The sequence below is a fragment of the Lampris incognitus genome, chromosome 1 (genome assembly GCF_029633865.1).
Source record: "Lampris incognitus isolate fLamInc1 chromosome 1, fLamInc1.hap2, whole genome shotgun sequence".
NCBI lineage: Eukaryota > Metazoa > Chordata > Actinopteri > Lampriformes > Lampridae > Lampris > Lampris incognitus.
In genome coordinates, this window is record NC_079211.1 from 51,032,074 (window position 1) to 51,056,947 (window position 24,874).

Genomic DNA, 24,874 nt, shown 5'->3' on the forward strand with positions numbered 1-24,874 from the left:
CTTTTTTTTTTTTATTCTACCCACCAACACGAAGTAAAACAGAGATGCAGTCACATGAAAGCAAAACAAGGTGAGAGATCCCCGAAGCTTTTCTCATCCCAATCGTCTGACCGGCCTCCGCGAGGGACTACAGATCCCAGCGATATGAGGGCAGTTAAAGAGGGGGGGAAAGTGGGGGGGGGGTGCTCAAGCGTCAAGTAATTTCAGCAACTACTTGCTACGCTCTGTAAAACCTCAACACTTAAGTGGACGAGGCTATCTCCATCTACTATATTCAGTTTTAAGAAATTAAAATAATTCCACGCTACAAAAAATAACAGCTCACCAAGACCCCATTTACACTTGGCTTTAAAATGCTTTTTTTTTTTTGCGACCGGCTCACAAGTGGACATCGCTAAATACAAGTGTAAACAACCACCAAAACGTTTCGCAAACCAGTTACTCAAACCACTTGCCGAGGTGGTCCCGGACGCATTTGACCACACATCTTTTGTAGTGTAAACGCTAACGTGTCCTGATGTGTCCCCGACAAGGATGTAACAGGAAATCTGATCACAAGTGGTCAGCAGGACGCATTTGGAGACGCGTGATAGACACCGGTGTAAATGGCGATGTGTCTCGCTGTCCACTTGTGATCCCGTCGCCCAAAACACATTTTACAACCAACTGTAAACAGGGTCTGACATTCGGCCAAAGCGAGCTCGAAGAGGCCTCGTACGGCTCGAAGACCCGGTAGTGTGCAGGTTAAAAAAAAATGCTTAAAATGCAAGTTTCACAAAACACAGGCCTACAAGGCTCTAACTGATACAAGTCGAGGTCCTGTAGCACAGCACTGGTCTTAGGTAGGCCACCCCGTTAGACGGCTTTGCTACAAAACTGCTCTGTTACGGGGAAATTGTTCTAAAAAAAAAAAAAAAAGTGGCACTGCACAACAAAATGGTCAAGGTCAACACGGCCGAACCAAAAAATATACCGACAATAATACAAAACGACATTAGTTTAGTCAGTCAAATATATTATATCTGATCAAATCTTAAAATAGGTTACACTCTGTAATAAAATAAAGTTTCACACTTCTGGGTTTTAGTGAGATAGGGAGCGAAGCAGGGAACGGGCACTCATTAGCGGAGGAGGAGGAGATAAACAGCAAAGCAGAGGAGGAGAGGATGGAGACAGAAGGGGAGCGAGCGTGGACAGAAAGGTTCACCATACATGGATTGGAAACCAATGCAGGTTAGGTTGAGTCATACACACGTGCTCCCCCCTCGCTCCGTCTCCTTTGTGTGTGTGCCCCATCTCTCTCTTCTGCACATGTACAAACAGTAACGCTGACATGACAACACGTCTAAGGACATCTCGCCGCACAAACTCCTCTCTCAAACACATGCAGCATATTTTCACTAAACGAATGTAAACGTGAACGCTTGCATTGCAATCAAACACATTCAAGTGTCCATAAATAAGGTGTGTACCAAAAAAAAAAACAAAAAAAAAATTGTTCTCCCCAACTGGCATCTCTTGACATGAACCTTTTGGATAACAAATTTCACCTATCTTGGTAAGCTCTTAAATCATAAACTAGGCACCATTTCATTCAAAGTATAAAGAGGACAACGCCTGAAGGCTTATTCTGGCACTACAAAAAACTAATAAGTCCCTTTGAAAAAAAAAAAAGAAGTGGTTATTAACCTTAGAAAGACATCAGCAACAACTCTGAATCACTTCTCCCTCCCTTCATGATGCTGCATAAAATAACAGCAAAATTTTCCTACAGCCATCAGAGGACAAATCAACAGCCATAAGGTACTTCTTTTGGGTTCTATCCAGTGTCCAAAATGGAGAAGTTCTATAGTGAAGACGGAACAAGGCGAGACGATTCCCTACGTGTGCTTAGTCACATGCACATAGGTAGGCCATGTTCCCTGGGTTAGTGCAGGCACTTGAGGAGGGGCCGTGGTGTCATTCCGTCTCCAGTGTTAAGAGTCTGCTGCTGACTGGAAAAATCCCTTTGTTGAGGACGCTGTCGTGCCATCGACGGCGGGACAGGGCCAGCAGAACCCTCCGCCAGCTCTGTTGATGGCAGTACACATACACCGGGTGAATGTTAGAAATCATTTTGTGTAACCTTTTATTTCATCAATCATCCTTAGATTACTCCTGCGCTAAGAGGAAGACTGGACTAAGTGACGAATAACGCAAATACTTAAAATCACACAGATGTAATGCAGTGAGGAAAGTGAACCAACCGAGGCCCCTTCCTGTTCTAATAACCTGTTGTTGACATGCTCTCTCAGGTGATCAGTAAATATGTCAAACTGGTTACCTGGGGCTGTATTCTAGTCCGTCTCCTCTTTCTGCGTCGTCTCGCTGTTGGGGAGAGGCACCGCCGCCGTGCCTAACAGACCCCTCCTCACAATGTAAGGACACGAGGGGCCGCTGGGAATGTCCGCAAACCCTGCAGGAGAAAGGGGGCAGAGCGTGTGTGCAGTGTGACAACAGAGAAGAAAGAGAGGATGAAGGAGAATAGGAAGAAAAAAGGATGCAAATGCGAAGAAAGTTTACTTCGGTGTACAAAACATTGATACTTCCCCCATAACGCTGGGGATCTAAAACACAGTTAACCAACAGTAAGCCCGGAGAGTGTTTCTTTTTTTTTTCTTAACAGTAATTACTGTGTGAACATAGCACCCCAAAAGTGATTGGTTACTGATCTGCATCCTAATTTTTATCTTTGAGCCATTTTTCCACCCCAGCGTTCCCTATTAGAGCAAAGGTGCTGACACACGGAGATTCAAATTCCTTGATGGATGCGTGTGCACAAAAATGTTACCTTTCATGACGACCTCGGGCAAGCCGTAGGGCTCATACTCAGTGTCATCAAAGGCCGCCGACAGCTGGCTGCGGTTGCGGCGGATGCGTTCAGCCAGGCGGGCTGGGTCAGCCGGGATGGGGAAGGAACCGGAAAAGAGTGCCATGTCCCCAAACCGTGCAGCCACGGGTAGTGAGACAGGAGAGACAGAGAGAGAGTCTGCTAATTCCTCATCCTCTCCCTCCTCCTCCACCTGGGTGTGGACATGGCGTTTGCAAGGTACAGGTGCAGTGAGGGGGCTTGGAGGTTCCTCTGTCTGAGTGCTAGCGTTCCTTGGGATGCCCTGGCGCTCTGTCCCAGAAGAGTCAACAGTTGTGCACAGTGAACTGGTTGCTCTGGGAGCTTCCGGCATGGCTGCTGGTTCCCCTTTGGGATGCTTGGTGTCTTTGGTCTGTGGCCTTGAAACCGCATGGGGATCTTTGGTGGCATCACTGAAAGCCTCACTGAAAGCCTACAAAAACAATGCCATTATTATTATCAAGACCTGGAATTGTCTACATCACAGTCCATGTTTTTTCCACAGGTCTCTGACAGTAGGCGACAGCTAAAAAAGAATGTCCATTCAGGGAAAGGTCTTACTGCAGTTCTCAGCTTTGTAAAGTAGGTAAGTGATTGTTTACCAGTCATGGTAAATACTGAAGTAAAGGTAGACCAGCATATCGAGTGGTGCGATGGAAAATATTTCGAATGAATCAATTTCCCAGACTTACATGTTTACCACTGACAAGCTCGGTGCAGTAATGAGTTCAGTACATTGAACAGAGACTTATAGACAAAACATGTATGTATCTTAGCAAGTGTAGAGGATTTAGAGTCACCTCGTGGACCATGGCGGTATGTTGAATGAAATCCTGAGGTCCTGAGGTCTTTCGTGAAGACAGGAGACTCTTTGGTTCCGGAAAGTTGTTCTGCAACAGTCTTGTGGGGGGACAAGAAAATCAGTTCCTGAATCTTTTTATTGTGGGCAAGGATGAGAAATGTCTAGGAATATTTCTTTTTGCTATCATTGCAGAGACATACTTGGGGTTGTACATATGAGGACAACAAGACATACAGCAAATTAGAAATTAGCAAGACAATAATGAACAGTAGTGTTTGCATATCACTACATGTAGGGACTGAGGGGATGGCATGCAGCAAAGGGCCCGGGCCGGATTTGAACCCCGGCCGGATTCGAACCCAGGCCGCTGCCGGATGACCCTCACATTCCATTGTTTTGTGTGTGTGTGTCATACCTTGTCGCAAGTATGTGGCCATGCAGTCTACTGGAAGAACAGGAGAGAATCAGCTCATCTTCTCTGACCATTGTCACAGTGCTGGAGTTCTGAGTGACATCCAGGGCTGCTTGCTCTCCATGCCCAGGTGTTGATTTCAGAGCCTGGGTACAAGAAGTAGAGAGGGTAGCCTGGGTCTCTGACAGGTCAGAGGTCACATAATGAGTCTGCTTCTGGAATGACGGGGTCTGGATGCATCTGAGAGCAGATGTACAATCCTGGATCTCAGATTGGTTATATGTCTGGGTGAGGTTTTGGTCAAATGCTGGGATTGGTTGAGAAGCCAGTCTCCATACAGTCAGCTCTTCAGCCTGTCTTTGGTTCTCCTCAGAGAGAGCCTGAAGTTCAGCCTGCAGTGCCACCAACTGGACAGGACAAGATATGATGAATTAAAAAGAACTTCCATTTTAGGAAAATGCATACAAATTTAAGTCAATCTTTGTGAACTTAACAAGCATGTACTCTGAGATACTCCATCATACCAAATCATATAATAACTGATGGATCCACATGGAAAACACATATCCCATTTCCAAAGATGAAAGAACTAACACAAACTGTAAATAGCATAAATTGTAACTGATTACTTGCACTGACTGCATAAATTAATATACCCCCTTTTTGGGGGGGGGGGTTGTAATTCATCTATAGCGAGTCAGGGAACACACCTGTTGCTCTAGGAGGCTGATCTGAAGCTTATGGACTGTGTGCGACTCCTCTTCAGCCTCTATCCCCCTGTCTTCATCTGTTCTTATAACCTTACTCTTCTCACCACCTTGCTGTGTCAACTGCCATTCCTCAGTGATGATATTGTTGGGCCTGTTGGTGGAGCATGCCCTCTCTTCTGACCGGGTTGGAGTGCCTTCATCTCCTGGGTCTGTGTTTTGCTCAGCAGATATCTCTTGGGTCTCACTAATAGCTTGAAGTTCTGGCCTGTTTACTGGATCTGTAGTGGCCAAGACAGTCAGGGCCTGAACCCTTTGTTTCAGCTGTAGGTTCTCCTGTTGCAGAGAGACCAGCTCTGCCACCAAGTGTGCCGTTCCACTATCTTGCCTGTGTTCACCAGAGTCTTGGTATGTTATTTTGGGGTGTGATGTTTGCATCAAATGAGCCTTATCTTGGTCATTCTGGCTCTTGTCCGAGTCTCTGAAGCATTGCGGCAGTGCGACCGACTGTAGTTTTTCTGTGTCTGCTTGCTCTTCAGAGGCCTTTTGGCTGTTGCTCGCGGCTAGTTGCCTTTCAGCAGCAGATGCTAACATCTTTGGTTGAGCCAAGTCTCTTGGGACAGTTGGGGCAGCTTTAGGCAGTGTGTTTATGGTAACAGCGTTGTTAGTGGCCCTCTCTGAACAGTAACACTGGACATAAAAGCCACCCTCTGCTGGCTTCTCCTCTCCTCTTTCACATTCCTGCTTCTTTTCAGCTTGCTCCACGTCCTCCAACTCACCAGCTGCCATCCTTTTATCCTTCTTTTTTCCTTTCTTCTCTTGCTTCTCACTTTCAGCCCTGAGCATGGCCAGCTCCTGCCTGCAGTGTTGCAGTTCCCCTTCCTGGCTGAGGAGGGCACTCTCCTTTTCCTGCAGCTCAGCTAGTAGGTCTGTGATATGCTGGCTCTGTCTTTCAAAGGCAAGGGTAAGTTGCTGAGTCTCACGAGTCACCTAGCGGAGGAGAGAAGAGACACAGTTGGGTGAAGTAGGGGGGCAAAAGAGGCAGGAGGGGTGTTATGAGCCATCATCTTTCAATTTGTGGCAGGCATTATTCAGTTTCAATGCCTCAACACTTAAACATGCACATAACAAAACAAAAAAAAAGTCATTTTAAAGCTGCAATCCATAACATTTCTCCATTAATAAATCACAATATTATCCATCCATACAATGGAGTCAGGTTACATAATACTAGCTGGCATCTTTAATGTGATTGTAGACACTCTTCAGTCTCTGTATACCACTGTTGACACTTTTTGGTTGGGTTGCACCTGCTGGTGTAGTGGCAAACATGTAAATGTTGGAAACAACTCCAACAGGGAGAAAGACTGAAACATGATGCCGATGTGCCAATGCTTCTGTCATGGATGATCAGTACAAGTATAGAACAATGTCGCATTGTAGGCTAGTGAAGTTTAGACCGCCTGTATTTGCTCTTGTACAAGGATCACAGGCTATTTACTGGGGAGCTGACAGCACATAAGCCACAATGGCTCCCCCACCTTGCTTGCAGTCCAAGAAAATCTGTTGTAATAGTTCTATTTCTCTCTGCCTCCTAATTGCAAAATCTTGGGAATTGCAGTTTTAATTCACTAGCTGCTAGGAAAATAATCTGTGGAAAACCTGAGTGAAACATACAGCAAAAGCAGCATATACATCGGTTACTGTATTAATTACATCACTGCATGCTGTTTTACAGTCTAATTTCATCAGTTCAGTAAATAATATACTCATTTTCAATTTCAAACTTATGTTTCAATTACCTCTCACCACCTGGAGATGTCAATGAAGTGCAAACTTACGGGCTGCAGATTTAAGTAGCTTCAGTACATTGTCTACTACTTTCGGCTGCTCCCATTAGGGGTCACCACAGTGGCTCATCCGTTTCCAAGCTTCAGTACATTGTAATGTGTCTTATCCCAGCTGGAAAAATGTTTGCAGTGAAACACTGCAGAAGTTAACATCCACTGTTATTTACCTGTTTCTGCAAAGCTTCTAGTTTAGCCTGGCACTGATCGGCACGTTCAGCCTCTTTGGCATTCTCTTCACGCAGACACTTCAACTCCTTGTCCAGGTCACAAGGTTGAGAAATACTCCTTTGAGGTTCCCCTGAAAGGTGAGACAGTCCTGAATGCTTTTTAAGAGTGGTGTCCTCCAGGTCAAAGGCGAGGCTCCCTGTCTGGCCCTCCACGGTGGTTTGCCATTCTGGAACTTTCTCCATTTTCTTTTCTTGGATATCTGCTGCTGTCTGAGAGACGGCTGTGTTGTGTTGATTGGTGGACTCGCAAAAGAGGCGATACTGGTCTGGTGAGGAGAGGAGCTTGTTGTCCGAGGTGTCAGTGCTGGAGTTATGCTCAGCATCATGGAAAGTCAGATATGCCAGGGGGGAGTTGGCCTCTGGAAGTCTCTTTTCTTTATCTTTTTTCCCACGACTCTTCAGCTCCTCCAACTCTGCCTCTAGTTCTGCCAGTTTGATGCTCAGGTCCTTCTTTCTCACCTTCACAAAATTTAAATTACATTTCCTCACCTCTTCCTCCTTCTCCCTCTCTCCTCTTTCTATAGCCAGCTGGGCCTTCACCTCTGCCAACTGCTCTTTCAGCTGGATATTCAGCTCCATCAGTTCACTCTCTCGGCCCTCTGATGCTTTCTCTTGACCCCCCTCCTTTCCCCCCCTTTCTTTTCTTTCTCTCTCCTTCCTCTCGCTCCTAACCTCTGCCTCAAGACTGGCCATGGCCTTCCTCAGCCTCTCTGTCTCGGCCCTCTCCCTTTCTAGCTCTGCCCTCCTCTCCCGCTCCTGTTCCTCCCTCTCACCAGCCTGGCTGGCATGTTTCCGACTCAGCTGCTTGAGGCGGGTCCTGGCCTCAGCTTCAGCCCGCCGCTGGCCCTCCAAATCTTCCAGCCGCTTCTGGAGCTCTTCACGAACATCATGGAGCTCTGAACGCAGGGCAGTGTTCTCCTTGTGGAGGTCCTCATGCTCCGTGTGGTGCCGTGACTTGAGAGAGACTTTCTCCTCACTAACATTGCCCATGGCAGCGGACAACTGTGGGAGGGCCACATCAAATGAATAGCACCCCTGTGTTTCAGGGCTGTTGCAACCCATCAAATCATCTCCACTGCTTCTACTCTTACTCTCCTCCTCCTCGTCACCACCTCTGCCTGCCCACCGTGAATGTTCGGAGCTTGGGGTAGCCAGAGCAGTGATATGCTCTGAGTCGATGCCCTCTCCTGGTTCTCTGTCGCTTGGGGACTTTGAAAAGGTTTTTCCCCCTCTCTCGTTCTCTCGGCCTTGCCCTCGCTGGGTGGCGGCGTGGGGCTTCTTGACATGAGCCGAGGGTCTGGGATGATGAGAGGAGAAGGGTTGGGGTGAAAAGCTCTGTTCAACAGCACAGACCTGCAGAGGTGGTGCAGAGGGAGTGGGGATGGTCTTCTGGTCTGAAAAGCGAAGGAGACAAGCAAAAAATATGTCAAAACCTAAACAACACATATGTTAAAGAACAAGAGTCTGCAGGAAGACCATAAAAAAGAACCAGTATATTTGGTCATCTATGGATATACATGTTGGTGAGTGGGTTAATTGGATTGCATATGATAGTTTTCCATTATTTACCAGAAGGGAGCAGCAGTGCGCCTAATGTCTTTTTATTGAAAGTGAGTGACATGAGACATACTCAGACAGTCAGATGCCACGTGCTTTGGTCTTTGTAACTAACAAACTTTGCAATTTGACTGTCAAATATTCTTATTATTTTCTTAACAAAATCATGAACTCATCATTCATGCTGTTAATGACAAATGCCCTGCTTCCCTCCTCCCTCCATCCACTCCCACTTCTCTCCGCACCCTGCAGTTCTTTGATGAGTTGTAGGGCGTCAGCTTGCTCCTGTGCCAGTCTCCTCCCCTCCTCCTCCAGCACCTTCTCTCTCCTCCTGCTCTGCTCAAGGCTTGCTGTCACACTCTCCGCCTCACGCAGTGCCTCCTATTACATGAAAGAAAAAAAATTGGACAATTAAATAGACAATAGACAAAACTGGACAATTAAATAGAAGTAAGAACAGAAGCATAAAAATGAAAGGATTAACATTAAGTGTTTTGCACATTTACAGTGTAAAAACCATTCAGAGTACTACTTCTTGGAGTTATAATTAGTTCTTTGCTGGATATTAATTATTATTATAACATATATTATATGTTATATAATATGTTATAATATATACACTACCGTTCAAAAGTTTGGGATCACATTGAAATGTCCATATTTTTGAAGGAAAAGCACTGTACTGTTCAATGAAGATAACTTTAAACTAGTCTTAACTTTAAAGAAATACACTCTATACATTGCTAATGTGGTAAATGACTATTCTAGCTGCAAATGTCTGGTTTTTGGTGCAATATCTACATAGGTGTATAGAGGCCCATTTCAAGCAACTATCACTCCAGTGTTCTAATGGTACAATGTGTTTGCTCATTGGCTCAGAAGGCTAATTGATGATTAGAAAACCCTTGTGCAATCATGTTCACACATCTGAAAACAGTTTAGCTCGTTACAGAAGCTACAAAACTGACCTTCCTTTGAGCAGATTGAGTTTCTGGAGCATCACATTTGTGGGGTCAATTAAACGCTCAAAATGGCCAGAAAAAGAGAACTTTCATCTGAAACTCGACAGTCTATTCTTGTTCTTAGAAATGAAGGCTATTCCATGCGAGAAATTGCTAAGAAATTGAAGATTTCCTACACTGGTGTGTACTACTCCCTTCAGAGGACAGCACAAACAGGCTCTAACCAGAGTAGAAAAAGAAGTGGGAGGCCACGTTGCACAACTGAGCAAGAAGATAAGTACATTAGAGTCTCTAGTTTGAGAAACAGACGCCTCACAGGTCCCCAACTGGCATCTTCATTAAATAGTACCCGCAAAACACCAGTGTCAACATCTACAGTGAAGAGACGGCTGCGGGATTCTGGGCTTCAGGGCAGAGTGGCAAAGAAAAAGCCATATCTGAGACTGACCAATAAAAGAAAAAGATTAAGATGGGCAAAAGAACACAGACATTGGACAGAGGAAGACTGGAAAAAAGTGTTGTGGACGGATGAATCCAAGTTTGAGGTGTTTGGATCACAAAGAAGAACGTTTGTGAGACGCAGAACAAATGAAAAGATGCTGGAAGAATGCCTGACGCCATCTGTTAAGCATGGTGGAGGTAATGTGATGGTCTGGGGTTGCTTTGGTGCTGGTAAGGTGGGAGATTTGTACAGGGTAAAAGGGATTCTGAATAAGGAAGGCTATCACTCCATTTTGCAACGCCATGCCATACCCAGTGGACAGCGCTTGATTGGAGCCAATTTCATCCTACAACAGGACAATGACCCTAAACACACCTCCAAATTGTGCAAGAACTATTTAGAGCAGAAGCAGGCAGCTGGTATTCTATCGGTAATGGAGTGGCCAGCGCAGTCACCAGATCTGAACCCCATTGAGCTGTTGTGGGAGCAGCTTGACTGTATGGTACGCAAGAAGTGCCCATCCAACCAATCCAACTTGTGGGAGCTGCTTCTGGAAGCGTGGGGTGCAATTTCTCCAGATTACCTCAACAAATTAACAGCTAGAATGCCAAAGGTCTGCAATGCTGTAATTGCTGCAAATGGAGGATTCTTTGACGAAAGCAAAGTTTGATGTAAAAAGAATCTTATTTCAAATACAAATCATTATTTCTAACCTTGTCAATGTCTTGACTCTATTTTCTATTCATTTCACAACATATGGTGGTGAATAAGTGTGACTTTTCATGGAAAACACAAAATTGTTTGGGTGATCCCAAACTTTTGAACGGTAGTGTATATATATATATTATAACACTTTCAAATTTTGGATATTACACATAACTGCAAAAAAAAATCTGAAATTATGGCACTCACACAGACCAACATCATCTAGCATAATTTTTTTGGTTGGAAACCTTTCACTGCTGATAATTACATGAATAACAATAACCAGATGAACAGACAGTATAAAACTGCCACAAGTCCTCTTGCAATATTCATATCTCGACTCGCCTCTGCATGTTAATATAGTTTTGCTAGGTGGCATTAGCTAACTAGTTTTCCAGTCAGTAAAAACACCATTATCACGGTAAAAGCTTGGCCACAAAGTCAGAGGGAAATGCAATTACCGTATTTCCCGGACTACAAGTCCCACCCAAGTACAAGTCGCATTCAGCAGAAAACGCATTGTTGCAAGGGGAAAAAGAACATATTGTAACGAATTTGGGGGGCAGCCAGGGAACCGCCACAGCCGGTACGCGAACTCGAGTCTCTCGCACCATTAGCCGAGGGCTATCGAGTCTATTTATCCATGCACGTTACAACATATAAGTCGCTTCAGTGTATAAGTTGCATTTATGTGGTGGTATAGTATTGTAGCAAATTTGGCAGGCAGCTGCGAACCGCCGCAGCCGGGACGCGAACCCAGTTCTCTCGCGCTGCGCTACGTTAACCAGTCAAATAAACGGTCCGACCCATTAGCCGAGGGCTAGCGAGTCTACACATCCGTGGTTACAGTATTTTCAATTGAGTCACAAGATTAAACAGTGCCATCTAGTGCCCTTAGTTGAAATGCAGCGTATTCGTCCGTGAAAAATTACATTGTATAAGTCACTTTGGAATATAAGCCGCAGGACCAGCCAGACCATCCACCCATTATCCTAACCGCTTATTCCGCTCTCAGGGTTGCGAGGATGCTGGAGCCTATCCCAGCAGTCATTGGGTGGCAGGCGGGGAGACACCCTGGACAGGCTGCCAGGCCATCACAGGGCCCACACACACACATTCATACCTAGGGACAATTTAGTATGGCCAATTCACCTGACTTACATGTCATTGGACTGTGGGAGGAAACCGGAGCACCTGGAGGAAATCCACACAGACATGGGGAGAACATGCAAACTCTACACAGAGGATGACTCGGGATGACCCACCAAGGCTGGACTACCCCGGGGCTCGAACCCAGGACCTTCTTGCTGTGAGGTGACCGCGCTAACCACTGTGCCACTCCAGCCAGACCAGTAAAAAAAAAAAAAAACCCCGTTGACTTATAGTCCAGGAAATACATTACAATCTGTTGCATATCCTGCAGGATAATTTTAGCGCTGACATGAAAAACAACCTAGTGTCAGAATCCCTCTTTAGTGCTACTGTATCAAGTTCCATTTCTCTTAATATTATGTATGATATTAATTAAGCGCTGGTGCCTGATGTGAGCCATAGAGGGCCATGTGTACGCAGGTTTTCATTGCAACCAAACACTACACCATCCGATTTCTCTGCTTAACATGCTTTCAACCAGGCAAGAGAGATTAATCAGTGAAATAAGATGGAGCGTAAACCAGCATAATACACACCAGCCCTCCATGGCACAAGATTAAATGCCACTGGTCTAAGGATACCAGGTCTAAAGGTTACAGTTCATACACAGTAAATTCACCAGCCAATTTAACTATTTTACCATCTAGCAGAGTTTTCTGGAATAAAATAGAACCTCCAAATGGCTGGTTACCTGGTAAAGACACTGGTAGAAAAGACAAACCTTAAAAAAAAAAAAAAAACCGAGTAGCGCTTGGCTGGAGTCTAGAGTTTAATTTCTCTCTCTAGGCTGCAGTAAAACAGCTGCTCTATTTATGATGCTTCTATTATATTCAGATAATGCCAGACCACTGACATACGGCGGATGCTGTTTAAAAATTAATTGGGATTATTATGTGCCCCACATTTAGTTAATGAATAATAGATGGATGGAGTCCTTGACTTACTAGGTCCAAGATCGACCGTTGTGTGTGTGTGTGAGTGAATGTGTGTGTGTGAGAGAGAGAGAGAGAGAGAGAGAGAGAGAGAGAGAGAGAGAGAGAGAGAGAGAGAGAGAGAGAGAGAGAGAGAGAGAGAGAGAGAGAGAGAGAGAGAGAGAGAGAGAGAATGGTACCATTAGTTTGGCTTGCATCTGTGCATCTCTTTTCTGGCTCTCTTGCACCTGTCCCTCTGTCCACTTCAGTTTCTCTTTCAGGGTCTCCATCTCTTTGTCCAATGTCTGCTTCTGAAGAGACACCTGCAAGTGTGTGTGTGTGTGTGTGTGTGTGTGTGTGTGTGTGTGTGTGTGTGTGTGTGTGTGTGTGAGTGAGTGAGTGAGTGAGTGAGTGAGTGAGTGAGTGAGTGAGTGAGAGAGAGACAGAGACAGAGAAAGTTGTCATTTATCATAGGGCAATAACTTATGGTCACATGAAAGCAAGGAGAGAGAGAAGGGAATGATTTGTAAAGGAAGAGACAGAAAGAGATGTGCAAACAAAACAAGTGGAAATCTGTGGAAAAGGTTGCAGGAAACTCTGAGCGGGTCAACCTCGAGAAAGTCAGCCGTTAAGAGCTTGTGAACGCAGCCACAGCCAAAGAGCGCCTGATTTTTTAGAGGTTGGAGTTGGAGAACAAAAAGGAGAGACAAGAGAAATGTCCTGTGACTCAGATAAAAAAAAGATACCAGGAGGCTGCAGTTTTCTTTTTCCCTGATGTCTGTAGGGGAAATGGTAAGATAATGAAACTGTGATGATCCGTTCCCTTTCATGTTCTGATTAGACTGTACTTTTATGTAGGTTAATGGGTTTCAGCTTTTACTAGGTCAAAACTGCATGCACTTTCCACCCATCATCAACCCCCACTGTCATGCCTTCATGCCTCTCTGGATGAGAATGCAGACTTTTCTTGAACACACACACACACACACACACACACACACACACACACACACACACACGTTATGGTTTATGAATTTGTTTGACCCTCCTACAGCCAAAGTATTCGTGCATGATCAAACATGGTAACATGGGTATTACCTTTGTCACTCAGCCCTTCCGTTGGGGGGAGGAGCCAAAGAAGAGAGGGGAGGAGGAGAGGAGGAAAAGAAAACAGATGAAGACAGAAAAAGGCAAAAGGGCAAACGAGTGAATCGAGTTACAAAATACAACCAATGAGGGGAAGAGGAAATGTGTGGGAGAAGAAAGCTACATTAGTGCATTGACCTCCAGCGCAAAGAGACGGAGTCCCTTGGCTCAGAGGGGAAGCGAGGAGAGGGAGAGCAAGAAGACAGAATACTAGCAGTGCTGTTGTTATATGTTTGAGTATATAAACTTTTGTCTAATTAAACTTTTGCACATTGTACATACATTAAGAAATCCTTGCTCGTTTGTGTGTGTGTGTGTGTGTGTGTGTGTGTCTGTGTGTGTGTGTGTGTGTGTGTGTGTGTGTTTCGCACAGGGTTATGTGATGCGTCTGGTGCAGTAGTGCAGTAGTTAGAGGAAAGATACGTGCTTGCTTTTCGTTTGCTTTTTGAACCTCCCGCTTACTGCTTGCTGCCGTTGGCTAGCCCTTGTGGGTGAACAAGGAAGCAGCCCAGAGTGTAAGCCTTCCCCCGCCAGTACATAGCCTCTCCTTCACCAAGACCCCTGACAGACCGCCATGCGGCCTCAGGCAAACTTGGTTGGGGATCTCGGAGCTGCAGTGGTCCCCAGAGGCTGTTCATGGCCAACCACTGCCCCGCTGCCTTGTGGGAAGTCTATTGAGACAAAGGCTAGGGGAGCACACCCCGAAAGAAAAGCAACGTGTTTGGCAGCACACATTAGGCGATTCTTCGACAGTCTGGAGTTCCTGGCAGCCCTCTGCAGTCATGATGGTTGACAGGTCATCCTGGGTATAAGTCCTTGCCACCAGGACCAACCTGTCATGGCAAAGACAGTGCTACTGCGGACTGCGCATCCCCTGTGGCACTCTAAAAACCTCCTTGCATAGGTCTCCACCTCTGACCATGGTGTACAATATCCTGCCTTATATCTGGTTGAAGTCTGGTGGCGTTGGGGTGTCTGGCGATGGGAGCAGGGTAGAATTGGCTTGGGAGCTCCTAGTCAGAGCCCTGCACATCAGCGGCATGGGGTATATGGTTGCTAGCAGCTGGGATTAAGTGGCAGCTGCTTTCAGTAGACCCCCGTGTGACTGAGCAGCCCTATTTAGGGACCACACTGCTCACTCCAATTGGGGAGGGGCCTAGAAAAGGTGGTCTAAAAACTGTCCACTCAACCAACCTCCTGGGTAGGTTACGCGCCTACTGGGGATCTCATCCCGCGGTAAAAACAAGAAAATGACCCCATTCAAATTGGCAACATGGAATGTTAGGACGCTCCTTGATAATGATGGCAACAGACCACATCAAAGGACCATACTGATTGCTGAGGAACTGAGACGCTACAACATGGACATCACTGCTCTCAGTGAAACCAGGCTTGTGGGTGAATGCTCCCTGAGAGAGGAAGGAGGAGGGTACACCTTTTTCTGGAGAGGCTATCCCCTTGGTGGACAACATCAGCATAGTATTGGACTGGCAATCAACAACAACATTCTACCCATGATAGCACTAGAGTTTCAGGCCATTCTGAGCTCTGACAATTCCATGGATCAGAAATTGACCTCCCTAACCTCACTGCTACATCAAGCCCAATTGACTCTATAAGCTACAGAGCCAGAAAACAGCAGGACTCGTTCGACGAGAACTCTGACATCATCACATCCCTGCTGGAAACCATGTATAGGGCACACAGGGCTACTCTCAACCGCCCTGCATCCGCCATCTTTCGGCAGCAGTGGCAAGCAGCACATAAGGAGGTACAAACAACCTTGTGCACTCTGCAAAATACATGGTGGATGAATAAAGCTCACGAGATTCAATCACATGCTGACAGAAATGATACGCACAACTTCTACAATTTTATAAAGACTATATATGGCCCGAGGAGCTGCTCTATCACACTCTTAAAATCAACGGACGGACTGACAACCCTGAAAGACCAAAAGCAGATCGTGGCAAGGTGGGCTGAACATTTTGAAGCCCTACTTAACCAGTACCCACTAACCAACCAATCGAGAAGAGCTGCCAATTCGTCCGCCCATCCCAGACCTTGACCACTCACCAACTTTTCAAGAAGTATTTGCAGCCATCAACTCCCACAACAACAGTAAGTCCCCTGGCAGTGATGGTGGCTCAGCAGAACTCTTAAAACAAGGAGGATACTTGTGCACCAGAATGATCTATCAGTACATCCTGCAGGTCTGGGACCAGGAAAGTGTCCCTCAACAATGGAGGGATGCTAAAATTGTCACCCTGTCCAAAAACAGGGGTGACAAGTCCATCTGCGGCAACAGCTGTGGCATATCATTACTAGCTGTTGCAGGCAAGGTCCTAACAAAGGTCATGCTATAAAGAATGGTGACACACTTGACAGAACATCTGCTGCCAGAGTCACAGTACAGTTCCAGAAAGAACAGGAATACTGTGGATATGAGTTTCACAGTAAGACAGCAACAAGAAAAGTGCCACGAACAACATCAGGACCTTTTCATGGCTTTTGTTGACCACTCCAAAGCTTTTGACACTGTGAATCAAAAGCTACTTTGGAAAATCCTAAGAAAGTTTGGCTGTCCATAGGAGGACAGGAATCAGCGTCCTTTAATGTATGCACTGGAGTGAGGCGGGGGGGTGTGCTGGCACTGGTGCTCTTCAACATTTACCTCCTATGTGTCACAAAACTTTTCATAAAGATCTGGAAGACAGTAGTGGGATCACAATAGACTTAAGGCTAGATGGAAACCTCTTTAACATCTGAAGGTTCCAGGCAACCACCAAGTTTTCTGCAGTGGAGGTCTTTGAGCTGCAGTACGCTGATGACTGCGCTCTTGTCACTCACACATCAGAAGACTTGCAAACTATCCTTGCCGCAGTTGTGAATGCCTACAACAGGCTGGGTCTATCAGTCAACACCACCAAGACTGAGTTGTTATGCCAATGGAGGTCCAGCCCCCCACCCACTATGCCTGTTGTCACTACAGAACACCAACCACTCTCATTTGCTCCATCTTTCAAATACCTGGGCAGCTTCCTTTCTGAGGGCTGCAACACTGATCACAAAACTCAGAACAGAACCAAACAAGCCTATGTAGCCTTCGGCAAACTCTGACATAAGGTCTTCCAAAACAAACACCTCCACACCAAAATTGCCATTTATAAAGCTGTCTGTATCACAACTCTCCTATACAGCTGTGAAGCCTGGGTCACGTACAGCTGCCACTTAAGGCTGCTGGAGCAGTTCTACATAAGGTATCTGCAGCGAATCATGGGGATCACGTGGCGTGACCATGTTCCTCATGCTGAGATTCTTGCTAGAACAAACTGCAAGTGCATAAAAGCCACAGTCACTGAACACCAACTGCGCTGGCTTGGGCATGTCATCAGGATGCCTCAAGAACACCTGCCATATCAAGTCCTGTATGGACAGCTTCATCTGGGCCATCGGTCCACAGGTGCTCAAAAGAAGCAATACAAAGACAGCTAAAAACATCGCTGAAGAAGTGTTGTATCGACCCATTGAGAACGGAGCAATCTGCCATCAACTGTTCCAACTAGCAGGAGATCTTCCACAGAGGTACAGAACTGAAAATTGAGAGGAATGTGAAAAAACAACAGAAAAGACTAAGGAGACACACAACCATGCCTTACCCCACTAACTCAGACTTCATATGCCCATCGTGCAATAAAACTTGTGGATCAAGAATTGGACTCTACAGTCATCAAAGAACACAACATTAACGAGGAGGGATGTCATCATCGGACTCGATGGACTACCAGCAAGCAAGCAAGCGTGTGTGTGTGTGTGTGTGTGTGTGTGTGTGCACCTTCTCGGCGTGGGCCTGCAGTGCATTGTGGAGTGTCCTGGCCTGTTGAAGCTCCTGGCCGAGTTTGTTCACCTCCTGCTGATGCTGCTTCTGCAGACACTGTCTCTCCTTCTGAAGCTCCAACAAGTCCTGACCACATGAGTAGTATCAAGGAGTGCACGTGTACGTGTGTGCACGCTCACAAGCACACACATTTTAAGCAGTCTTCCTCATTTCAAAATTGTGCTATATTTCTACTGCCGAAATTCTTGATTTAATGTCTATCATAAAACTGAGGTTTCAGCCTGAGATTAGATCCATCTCTCCCTTCCCTCAACTTTACAACCTTCCATTCCTTTTTTTTTTCTACTGTTGCATTCATCTATCCACACATCACTGCCCTGCCGCCCCTCACCCTCTGGTGTTGCTTCTCCAGGTCTTTTGTGCGTTGTTGGTGTTGCAGTCTGCTGCTCTCTGTGTTTTGTCTCTGGCACTGGAGTTCCTCCTGGAGCTGCCTCAGCCTCTGCTCTGCTCCTGATGCCTGATCCCACACCGACAATACACACATATGGAATACCATTTTCTCTGACTGGAAGATACTCTCTGCTATTGTTCTCTTGATGTGTATTTACTGTATTTGTGAATGTGTTAGCGTACCCGGTCGCTCTCCTGTGCCATGCGGCTGTGCGCCAGGCTGAGCTGGTCATGACTCCTCTGAAGGTTGTGCTCCCTGGCAGTCAACTCCTTCCTGCATTTGTCAAGCTCCTCCTGGCTTGCCTTCAGCTGCTCAGCCTCCGTCCGCAGTTCCCCCTCCAGGACACGCACGCGGCTCCGCAGCTCTGCAACACACACTGGTGGAGAGGTGGGGGGGCACACCGAGAGACAGGAAGGTTGATAGGGGTCAGTGATCCAGTATAATATGGGTGCTTTAACATTTAAACAATGTTGAGACATTCTCTTGTTTTCTGGGGTTTTGGAAGAAACAGCCGTTCATTTTTCAAAAGGTGACATATGACCATCTAAGGTCAAAGCAGAGATAAGGACACATATCCTAGAACTGCATAGACTTTCACCTCCACTTAGATGAAAGGAGGGAGGTGGCTGACACTGAGGAAAAAGAGGCGGGACACTGGGAAATGCTGAGGAAACATAATAGAATATGATGAAAATATGGATGGAAAACTCACAAATGTACTAATTATTATGAAATATCACTTCACTAATTACACTAACACAGCCAAGAAGTGACAGCATCAAGACTACATTGCCTCAATTCATACAGATAGCAGCAGAGTGAAGCTACTATCCATCCATTGGTCTTTAACTGTATAGCCCTTTGCTCTAGTCCTCAATTTCAGAAAGTGGATTTCCTAATCCAGTGTTGGACAGAGCTGTTAGGCACATTTTTATCTCATAGGTTAGCATGACGCAAGCTCATATGTTTGTATTAATTTGTTTCTTGTACAAGTTTTGTACTTTTGGTCATTTAAAAAAGTGCTTTACCAATAAAGTCACTGTTATCATCAACATCAAAGCCATCAATCATCTACCCAAACAGAATCTATACAAAATTACCAAGATACAATTCGTTAGTTGTGAATGGGCCATTAGGATGAGTCTTGTTTTTCATGGGCTCAATATTAAGGGTCTCCAAATGTCAACTGTAAAGCATTTCTAAGATAGGCTCCAATTGATATCAGTTCGTATGGATCATTTACAGATTACAATCAGAATCAGTAATTCTTTTACTCGCAGTGGACCGTAAATTAAAAATTACATGAATACATAGCCCTGGATTTATCTGCCTACTTTGGTTTACATTTTCTCGTTCAGCAGATGCTTTCATCCAAAGCTACGAAGAGTGAGCAGTTAGCAGATAGTATATTCATTTGTTAATATACAGGAATGCTACAGCACTGACTAGTGATCATATCATAGCACAGAGTGCATGTCATGTTAAGAGCAATTAGTCTAAGTGTGCATGTAGATCACCAATAAACAATGCAAGAAAAATGAGTTTTAAATTATTACTACTTCTAATCCTTTAGGCAGGGCTGCAAAGGTGAGTTTAGCCACCTGAGCAAACAACAGAAATTCTATGCATCTGGTATCATTAAAGACATTTTTTTTAAAATTATAATGAATCTTCTTTAGTGTGGCATCCTTGGGTGGTCTGCTCTAGACATGAACATGTCAGTTTGAGTTTGTGTGTGGTAGAACATAATAAGCTCTAAATGTCATGGTGTACAGGATTTGATGCTGGTGAAGACGGTAAACACTAGAATGTGAGAGGGAACTGTTGCAAGCGTGCTGTTGTTCGTCCGTCGTGGCGACGAGGACCATCTAGTCATCCTGTAGGGGTTGAATTCTGTGGGTACGAAGATGGCTGGTTAGTCCAATCTGCACCTTGAATGTTCTTTGGCAGTGTGGGCATGGGATAGTGGGAGTAGCTGGAGGGTTGCTGGCACGGTCTTTCCTGGCCTGCCTGCGGCTCTCAGCTGCAGCAATCCAGGCAGCCTCATATGTGTTTGCACCATTTCGGACAGCTGCACGCCACTCTCCTCTGCTCAGAGCTTTCTGTTCCCATGTGTCGTAGTTGATGGTGAAGGCCTTTAACGAAACCTTCAAAGTTTCTTCGAAACGCTAGTTTTGACCACCATGGGAGCGTTAGCCTTGCTTGAGTTCACCATATAACAGTTTCTTTGGGAGCCGATGGTCTGGTATGCAAACTACATGGCCCACCCAATGAAGCTGTGATTGCATGAGGATGGTGTGTATACTCGGCAGTCTTGAGCGAGGGAGGACCTCTGTGTCAGGAATCTTGTCATACCACTTTATGCCAAGAAGTTATCCGAGGCATGTGGTGTGAAAGTGGTTAAATGTTTTTGCATGACATTTGTAAACTGTCCATGTTTCGCAGCTGTAATGCAGTATGGTGAGAACTATGGACCGATACACTTTAATTTTTGTCTCCTGGGTGATGCTTCTCCTGTTCCACACATTCTTGTGGAGTCTGCCAAAAGCAGTACTTGCTTTAGCAAGTTGTGCGGTCATCTCTTCATCAGTGGTGACATATCTGGACAGAGGACTGCCCAGGTAAGTGAATTTGTCAGCCGCATTTAATAGATGCCCATTGATGGTGACGTTGGGTACATTGTATGGCTTGCCTGGAGGTGGCTGATGTAGTACTTCAGTCTTTTTTAGCGGGCTACACTTTGCTTGAATAACGTACTGAATATGTCAAAAGCTGGAGAGCGTGTTAAAATAATTCTTTCAGCAAACGCAAAGCTAAGTCAACTAAGTTATGAATTTTATAGTGCCTTATTACTTAAAACTTGAGGACCTCAACATTCAACGTCAAAGAATAAAGGAGAAAAAACAAGAGGGGACATGACAGCTTGACATTTCAGGATGTTGTCCAACACAACCATTAAGTGGTCACCAAAAACGTAAAAAAAGAAAAAGAAAAAAAAAAGGTTTACAACCCCTTTAAAGACATAAATGAAAAATTATGATAAACAGATGCAAAGAGATAGAATAAGAGAGATTTGAGAGAGAAATACTTTACTTTTTTGATCCCCACAGGGAAATAACGCTCTGCATTTAACCCATCCTAGCTGTGTAGCTAGGGGCAGTGGGCAGCCGCCGTGTAGCAACCGGGGACCAACTCCAGTTCGTCTTACCATGCCTCAGTCAGGGGCACAGACAGCAGTACTAACCCTAACATGCATGTCTTTTTTTGATAGTGGGGAAACCGGAGCACCCGGATAAAACCCACAGCAGACATGGGGAGAACATGCAAACTCCATACAGACCTGGGATGACCCCCCCCCCAAGGTTTGACAACCCCGGGGTTTGAACCGAGAACCTTCTTACTGTGAGGCAACAGCGCCAACCACTGCGCCGCCAAAATATTGTAGCGAATTCAGGGAGCAGCTGGGAACCGCTGCAGCCAGGACGTGAACCCAGGTCTCCCACAGCACGCGTGACTACGTTAACCAGTCAACTAAAGGGTCTTTAGTTGACTGGTTATAGGGTCCTTAGGGGGTTGGTTATAAGGTTCTTTTAGGGTCGACTAAAGGGTCCTTAGTCAACTGGTAAGAATAAGTCAGGAAAAACACTTGGCATTCATTTTTACATTTACTATACACAAAATCTTTTGAGAATTTTTAGATTTACCCTGTACGAGATCTTTGGGGGGAAAAAATCTTAATATATATGTTCTTGACTTACAATTATGACACAACCCTAAATCAATATCGGCCAGCATAATCTATCAAAATTAAAAATCTTGTACAGTAAAGGGCTGACCCTGACTCAAAGAACAACAGAGTGATTACTTGTTAACTCAAACCCCAAATACAATGTTTTTACATCCATCACACCACCGTGCACATGCACACAGACTTTCTCCGACAGTCATTTACCAAGATATACAGACATCATTTAACCAATACACACACAGCCAACAAGCACACCTAGAGTAAATACTGCACCTCCCCACCCACCCCTCCCCACCCCCACCCCCAATCCCCAAACCCTGGGAGCTAAAGTAAGCCTGAATTGGTTCATGGTGAATGGCTCCCTTCCTGCTGGGAACAAAACACACTCTCCCAGTAAAGCTAGGGACATGTTGTTCACCGTCATGTAGCTAAAGTCAAACTTAGGTAGAGGAGTGTTTGAATAAGCCTTTTGCTTTTGAGCATCTCTTTGGGGAATGTGTGTTGTTCGGCAACACACTGGTTGTCAGTGTATTTGGATGTATGTGAAATGCAGAATAGGACGTGTCTCCGTTTCATTCAGTTAACACTGTGGTCTGTTCACATCTGGAGAATTGTCCTTGTAGCTGGGACAGGACCAGATCATATTATGGGAGTATAGTCACATCTCAGAAATAAAATCACACACACACTCTCCCCATCCTCCCACACACACATTTACAAGAAAAGAAAAATCTACAGGAAACACTATCTGAAAGTCATAGCAAGTTGAATAAGTTCATCCGGACACAACATTTATTGGGAGACATGTTTCATCACTCATCTAAGTGGCCTCTTCAGTCTCAACTGACTGCAGGTACACTCACCCTTATAAACAACACAGTGGCATAACGACCGAAAATCGACTTCATATGCAAATTACCTTGACAATTAACCAGAGTTACACTTTACACTGGCTGTGTGTACCATTCGAAGAGGACTGGGGAATAGTTGCAATCACAGCATTGTAAGATGGTGACAGATGTACTCTTAACCCCCCCCCCCCCCGGTTCAGGGATGGTCGTTGCCTCTTCACACAGATGGCCTCTTTCATTCCCCGTTCCAACCAGTGCTCCTCCCTATCAAGCATGTGCACCTGCAGTCAAGTTGAGACTGAAGAAGTCAGTCAGACGAGTGATGAAACAATTCTCCCAATCAACATTGTGTCCAGATGAACTAATTCGACTTTCTGTGATTAACTTATGTAGATTATTGAGCATGCATAAAGACACTATCTGAAAATTATTATAGTGGTCACAAACCAGACCCGAATTAATGACATCCGCATAATCCGTGTCTTATCTTTACATCCTGTGAACAAGTGACATTCTCAAACACTTTAATGCCATGGAGAGACCTTGCCAAGATCACTTACTGTCTGTCTCTCTCCTTAGTGTCTCAGCCTTCCCACAATCCCCCTGCCCTTGTTGATGTTCACTAATGACAGCAGCGGTGGGTGTGGAGGGTAAGGGAGGGGGCCAAACCTTGCCCGCTGGTCTGGGATCACACTGCTCACACGGAAACGTAGCTGGGGGAGTAGAGGAGGAGTCGGATTGGTTCGAGTGATGGCGATGGAGCGTGCTCTTGTTCTGTTGTCTTGGTAACAAGCCTGTGGGAGTGTCTGAGAACTGGAGTTGCTGGGGCGGTGGGGGTAAGGAGAGAGGGAATTGAAAGAAGAAAAGAGGTGAGACTGAATAGGATATCAGTTTACAAATTTGCTGTCAACGATTTTCAGCTTAAACTCATACACATCAACTTTGATGAACCGTTATTCACAGTAGTGCCTAACACAAAGGAACGATACAGGATAAGCCAATATTTTCATAACCTATCCTAAAAAAAGACAAGTTTAAGAGTCGTACGGCTTTGAATGGCAAACACATTAGTCTTCGACTGGTGAAGGCATAAATTATGTTCATGAGACTGCTCCAATGTCAGCGCAGGTTTGATACTTACTCTGACGTGTAGAGCTTGGCTAGCTCCCTCTCCCCTGTGGCCCTGCCTTTCATCCTTTCTACCCCCTACAGGAGAAAAGCACAGCGTCGGTATAACCTTCTGGACCACAACCAACACCCAGACCCAAGAGGAACAGCAGCTGAGAACCTCCCCAAGACAGCTTGGGGAGTGCACCAAGGTCCTCTGGGAGAGCGAGAGAGAGAAAAAGAGAGAGAGAGCAAACGAGAGAGAGAGAAAGAAGGGGAGACCGAGCTAGGGGTATAAATCTATCACTTCTATCCTAGCTTGGAGTCTTACGGTGTTCAACTGAGTTTTCCTCCTAAACTTTGACTACACAACGAATCTGTCCATCTGTCTTAATTATTTATACAGAGAAAGAAATGATAGACAGACAGACAGACAGGCAGACAGACAGACAGGGAGAGGGCAGTTAGACAGCACAGGGTGAAAGCGAGGACAGAGAGCCAGCGTTTAGTAATGACAAGCCAGGAATGTGACAATGCTACAGTCCTCGGAGAGCAGAGAATAGGGGAGGGAGGGGGGAGGGGGGAGAGAGGGAGCGAGAGAGAGAGGGGGATTTGATTTTTAAAAAGACCTTTTACTTCATCAATTATTCAACAAGCCATTTACAAAAAACTACAATCATCCTCAAGAAATTAATAAATACTCCAAAAGAAAGCAACATCAACTCCGCAGAAAAAAACAACATGGTTTTCTTCCACAGAGCACAACACATCCCCACGAGCGCAGGTAACGCTGAACTGATCCACATCTTTCATTCCTTTGTAATGATTAAAATCAAGCATTAGCCCGGCCTTCGCCATCATGGTAAAGAATACTTTTACATCGACGTCTACCGAGTCATCTGTCCTCCTCTCTCTGCGTACATAAATAGCCTTTGTTTGCTTGTCCCAAGATAAAATTCACCGAGCTGAGGTTTGTCTTTGTCAGACCGTTTGTATTCAAACCCAAGAACGAACATCTGCTCAGAGAAAACCTCCCCGACCTTACCGGATAAACTCTACAACAACATGAACAGTGGTACCAGCTGCGTACACTCCAGGTCACAGTGGAAAACAGTAATA

The 24,874-nt window shown here is 45.4% G+C and overlaps 2 protein-coding genes across 2 annotated transcripts in view; both read right to left on the minus strand.

Moving 5' to 3' along the window:
• LOC130120723 (centromere protein F-like) lies at positions 1–7,507 on the minus strand. The gene is made up of 7 exons (XM_056289427.1): positions 6,826–7,507; positions 4,812–5,798; positions 4,105–4,508; positions 3,688–3,787; positions 2,831–3,320; positions 2,324–2,455; positions 1–2,070 (listed from the first exon to the last, which is right to left on the minus strand). Exons 1-6 carry the CDS (start codon positions 7,462–7,464, stop codon positions 2,337–2,339), a joined length of 2,739 nt encoding a protein of 912 aa, XP_056145402.1. The 5' UTR covers positions 7,465–7,507; the 3' UTR covers positions 1–2,070; positions 2,324–2,336.
• si:dkeyp-115e12.6 (centromere protein F) overlaps positions 7,464–24,874 on the minus strand; it is a 24,267-nt gene continuing 6,856 nt past the window's right edge. The window contains exons 5-13 of the mRNA XM_056277857.1: positions 23,790–23,854; positions 23,209–23,470; positions 18,232–18,425; positions 17,990–18,115; positions 17,596–17,724; positions 12,815–12,937; positions 8,688–8,823; positions 7,558–8,279; positions 7,464–7,475 (exon numbers count right to left, since the gene is read on the minus strand). Coding sequence (XP_056133832.1) covers positions 7,464–7,475; positions 7,558–8,279; positions 8,688–8,823; positions 12,815–12,937; positions 17,596–17,724; positions 17,990–18,115; positions 18,232–18,425; positions 23,209–23,470; positions 23,790–23,854 — 1,769 coding nt within the window. The remainder of the gene's footprint in view (positions 7,476–7,557; positions 8,280–8,687; positions 8,824–12,814; positions 12,938–17,595; positions 17,725–17,989; positions 18,116–18,231; positions 18,426–23,208; positions 23,471–23,789; positions 23,855–24,874) is intronic.

Excerpts from the sequence above, each read along its gene's own strand:
- LOC130120723 (XM_056289427.1), bottom strand. The coding sequence starts at position 7,464 with ATGGAGCTGAATATCCAGCTGAAAGAGCAGTTGGCAGAGGTGAAGGCC. Across the intron at positions 4,509-4,811 it reads TCAGCCTCCTAGAGCAACAG|TTGGTGGCACTGCAGGCTGA; the intron begins GTGTGTTCCCTG and ends TGTCCTGTCCAG. Across the intron at positions 2,456-2,830 it reads GCCCGAGGTCGTCATGAAAG|GGTTTGCGGACATTCCCAGC; the intron begins GTAACATTTTTG and ends TTTCTCCTGCAG.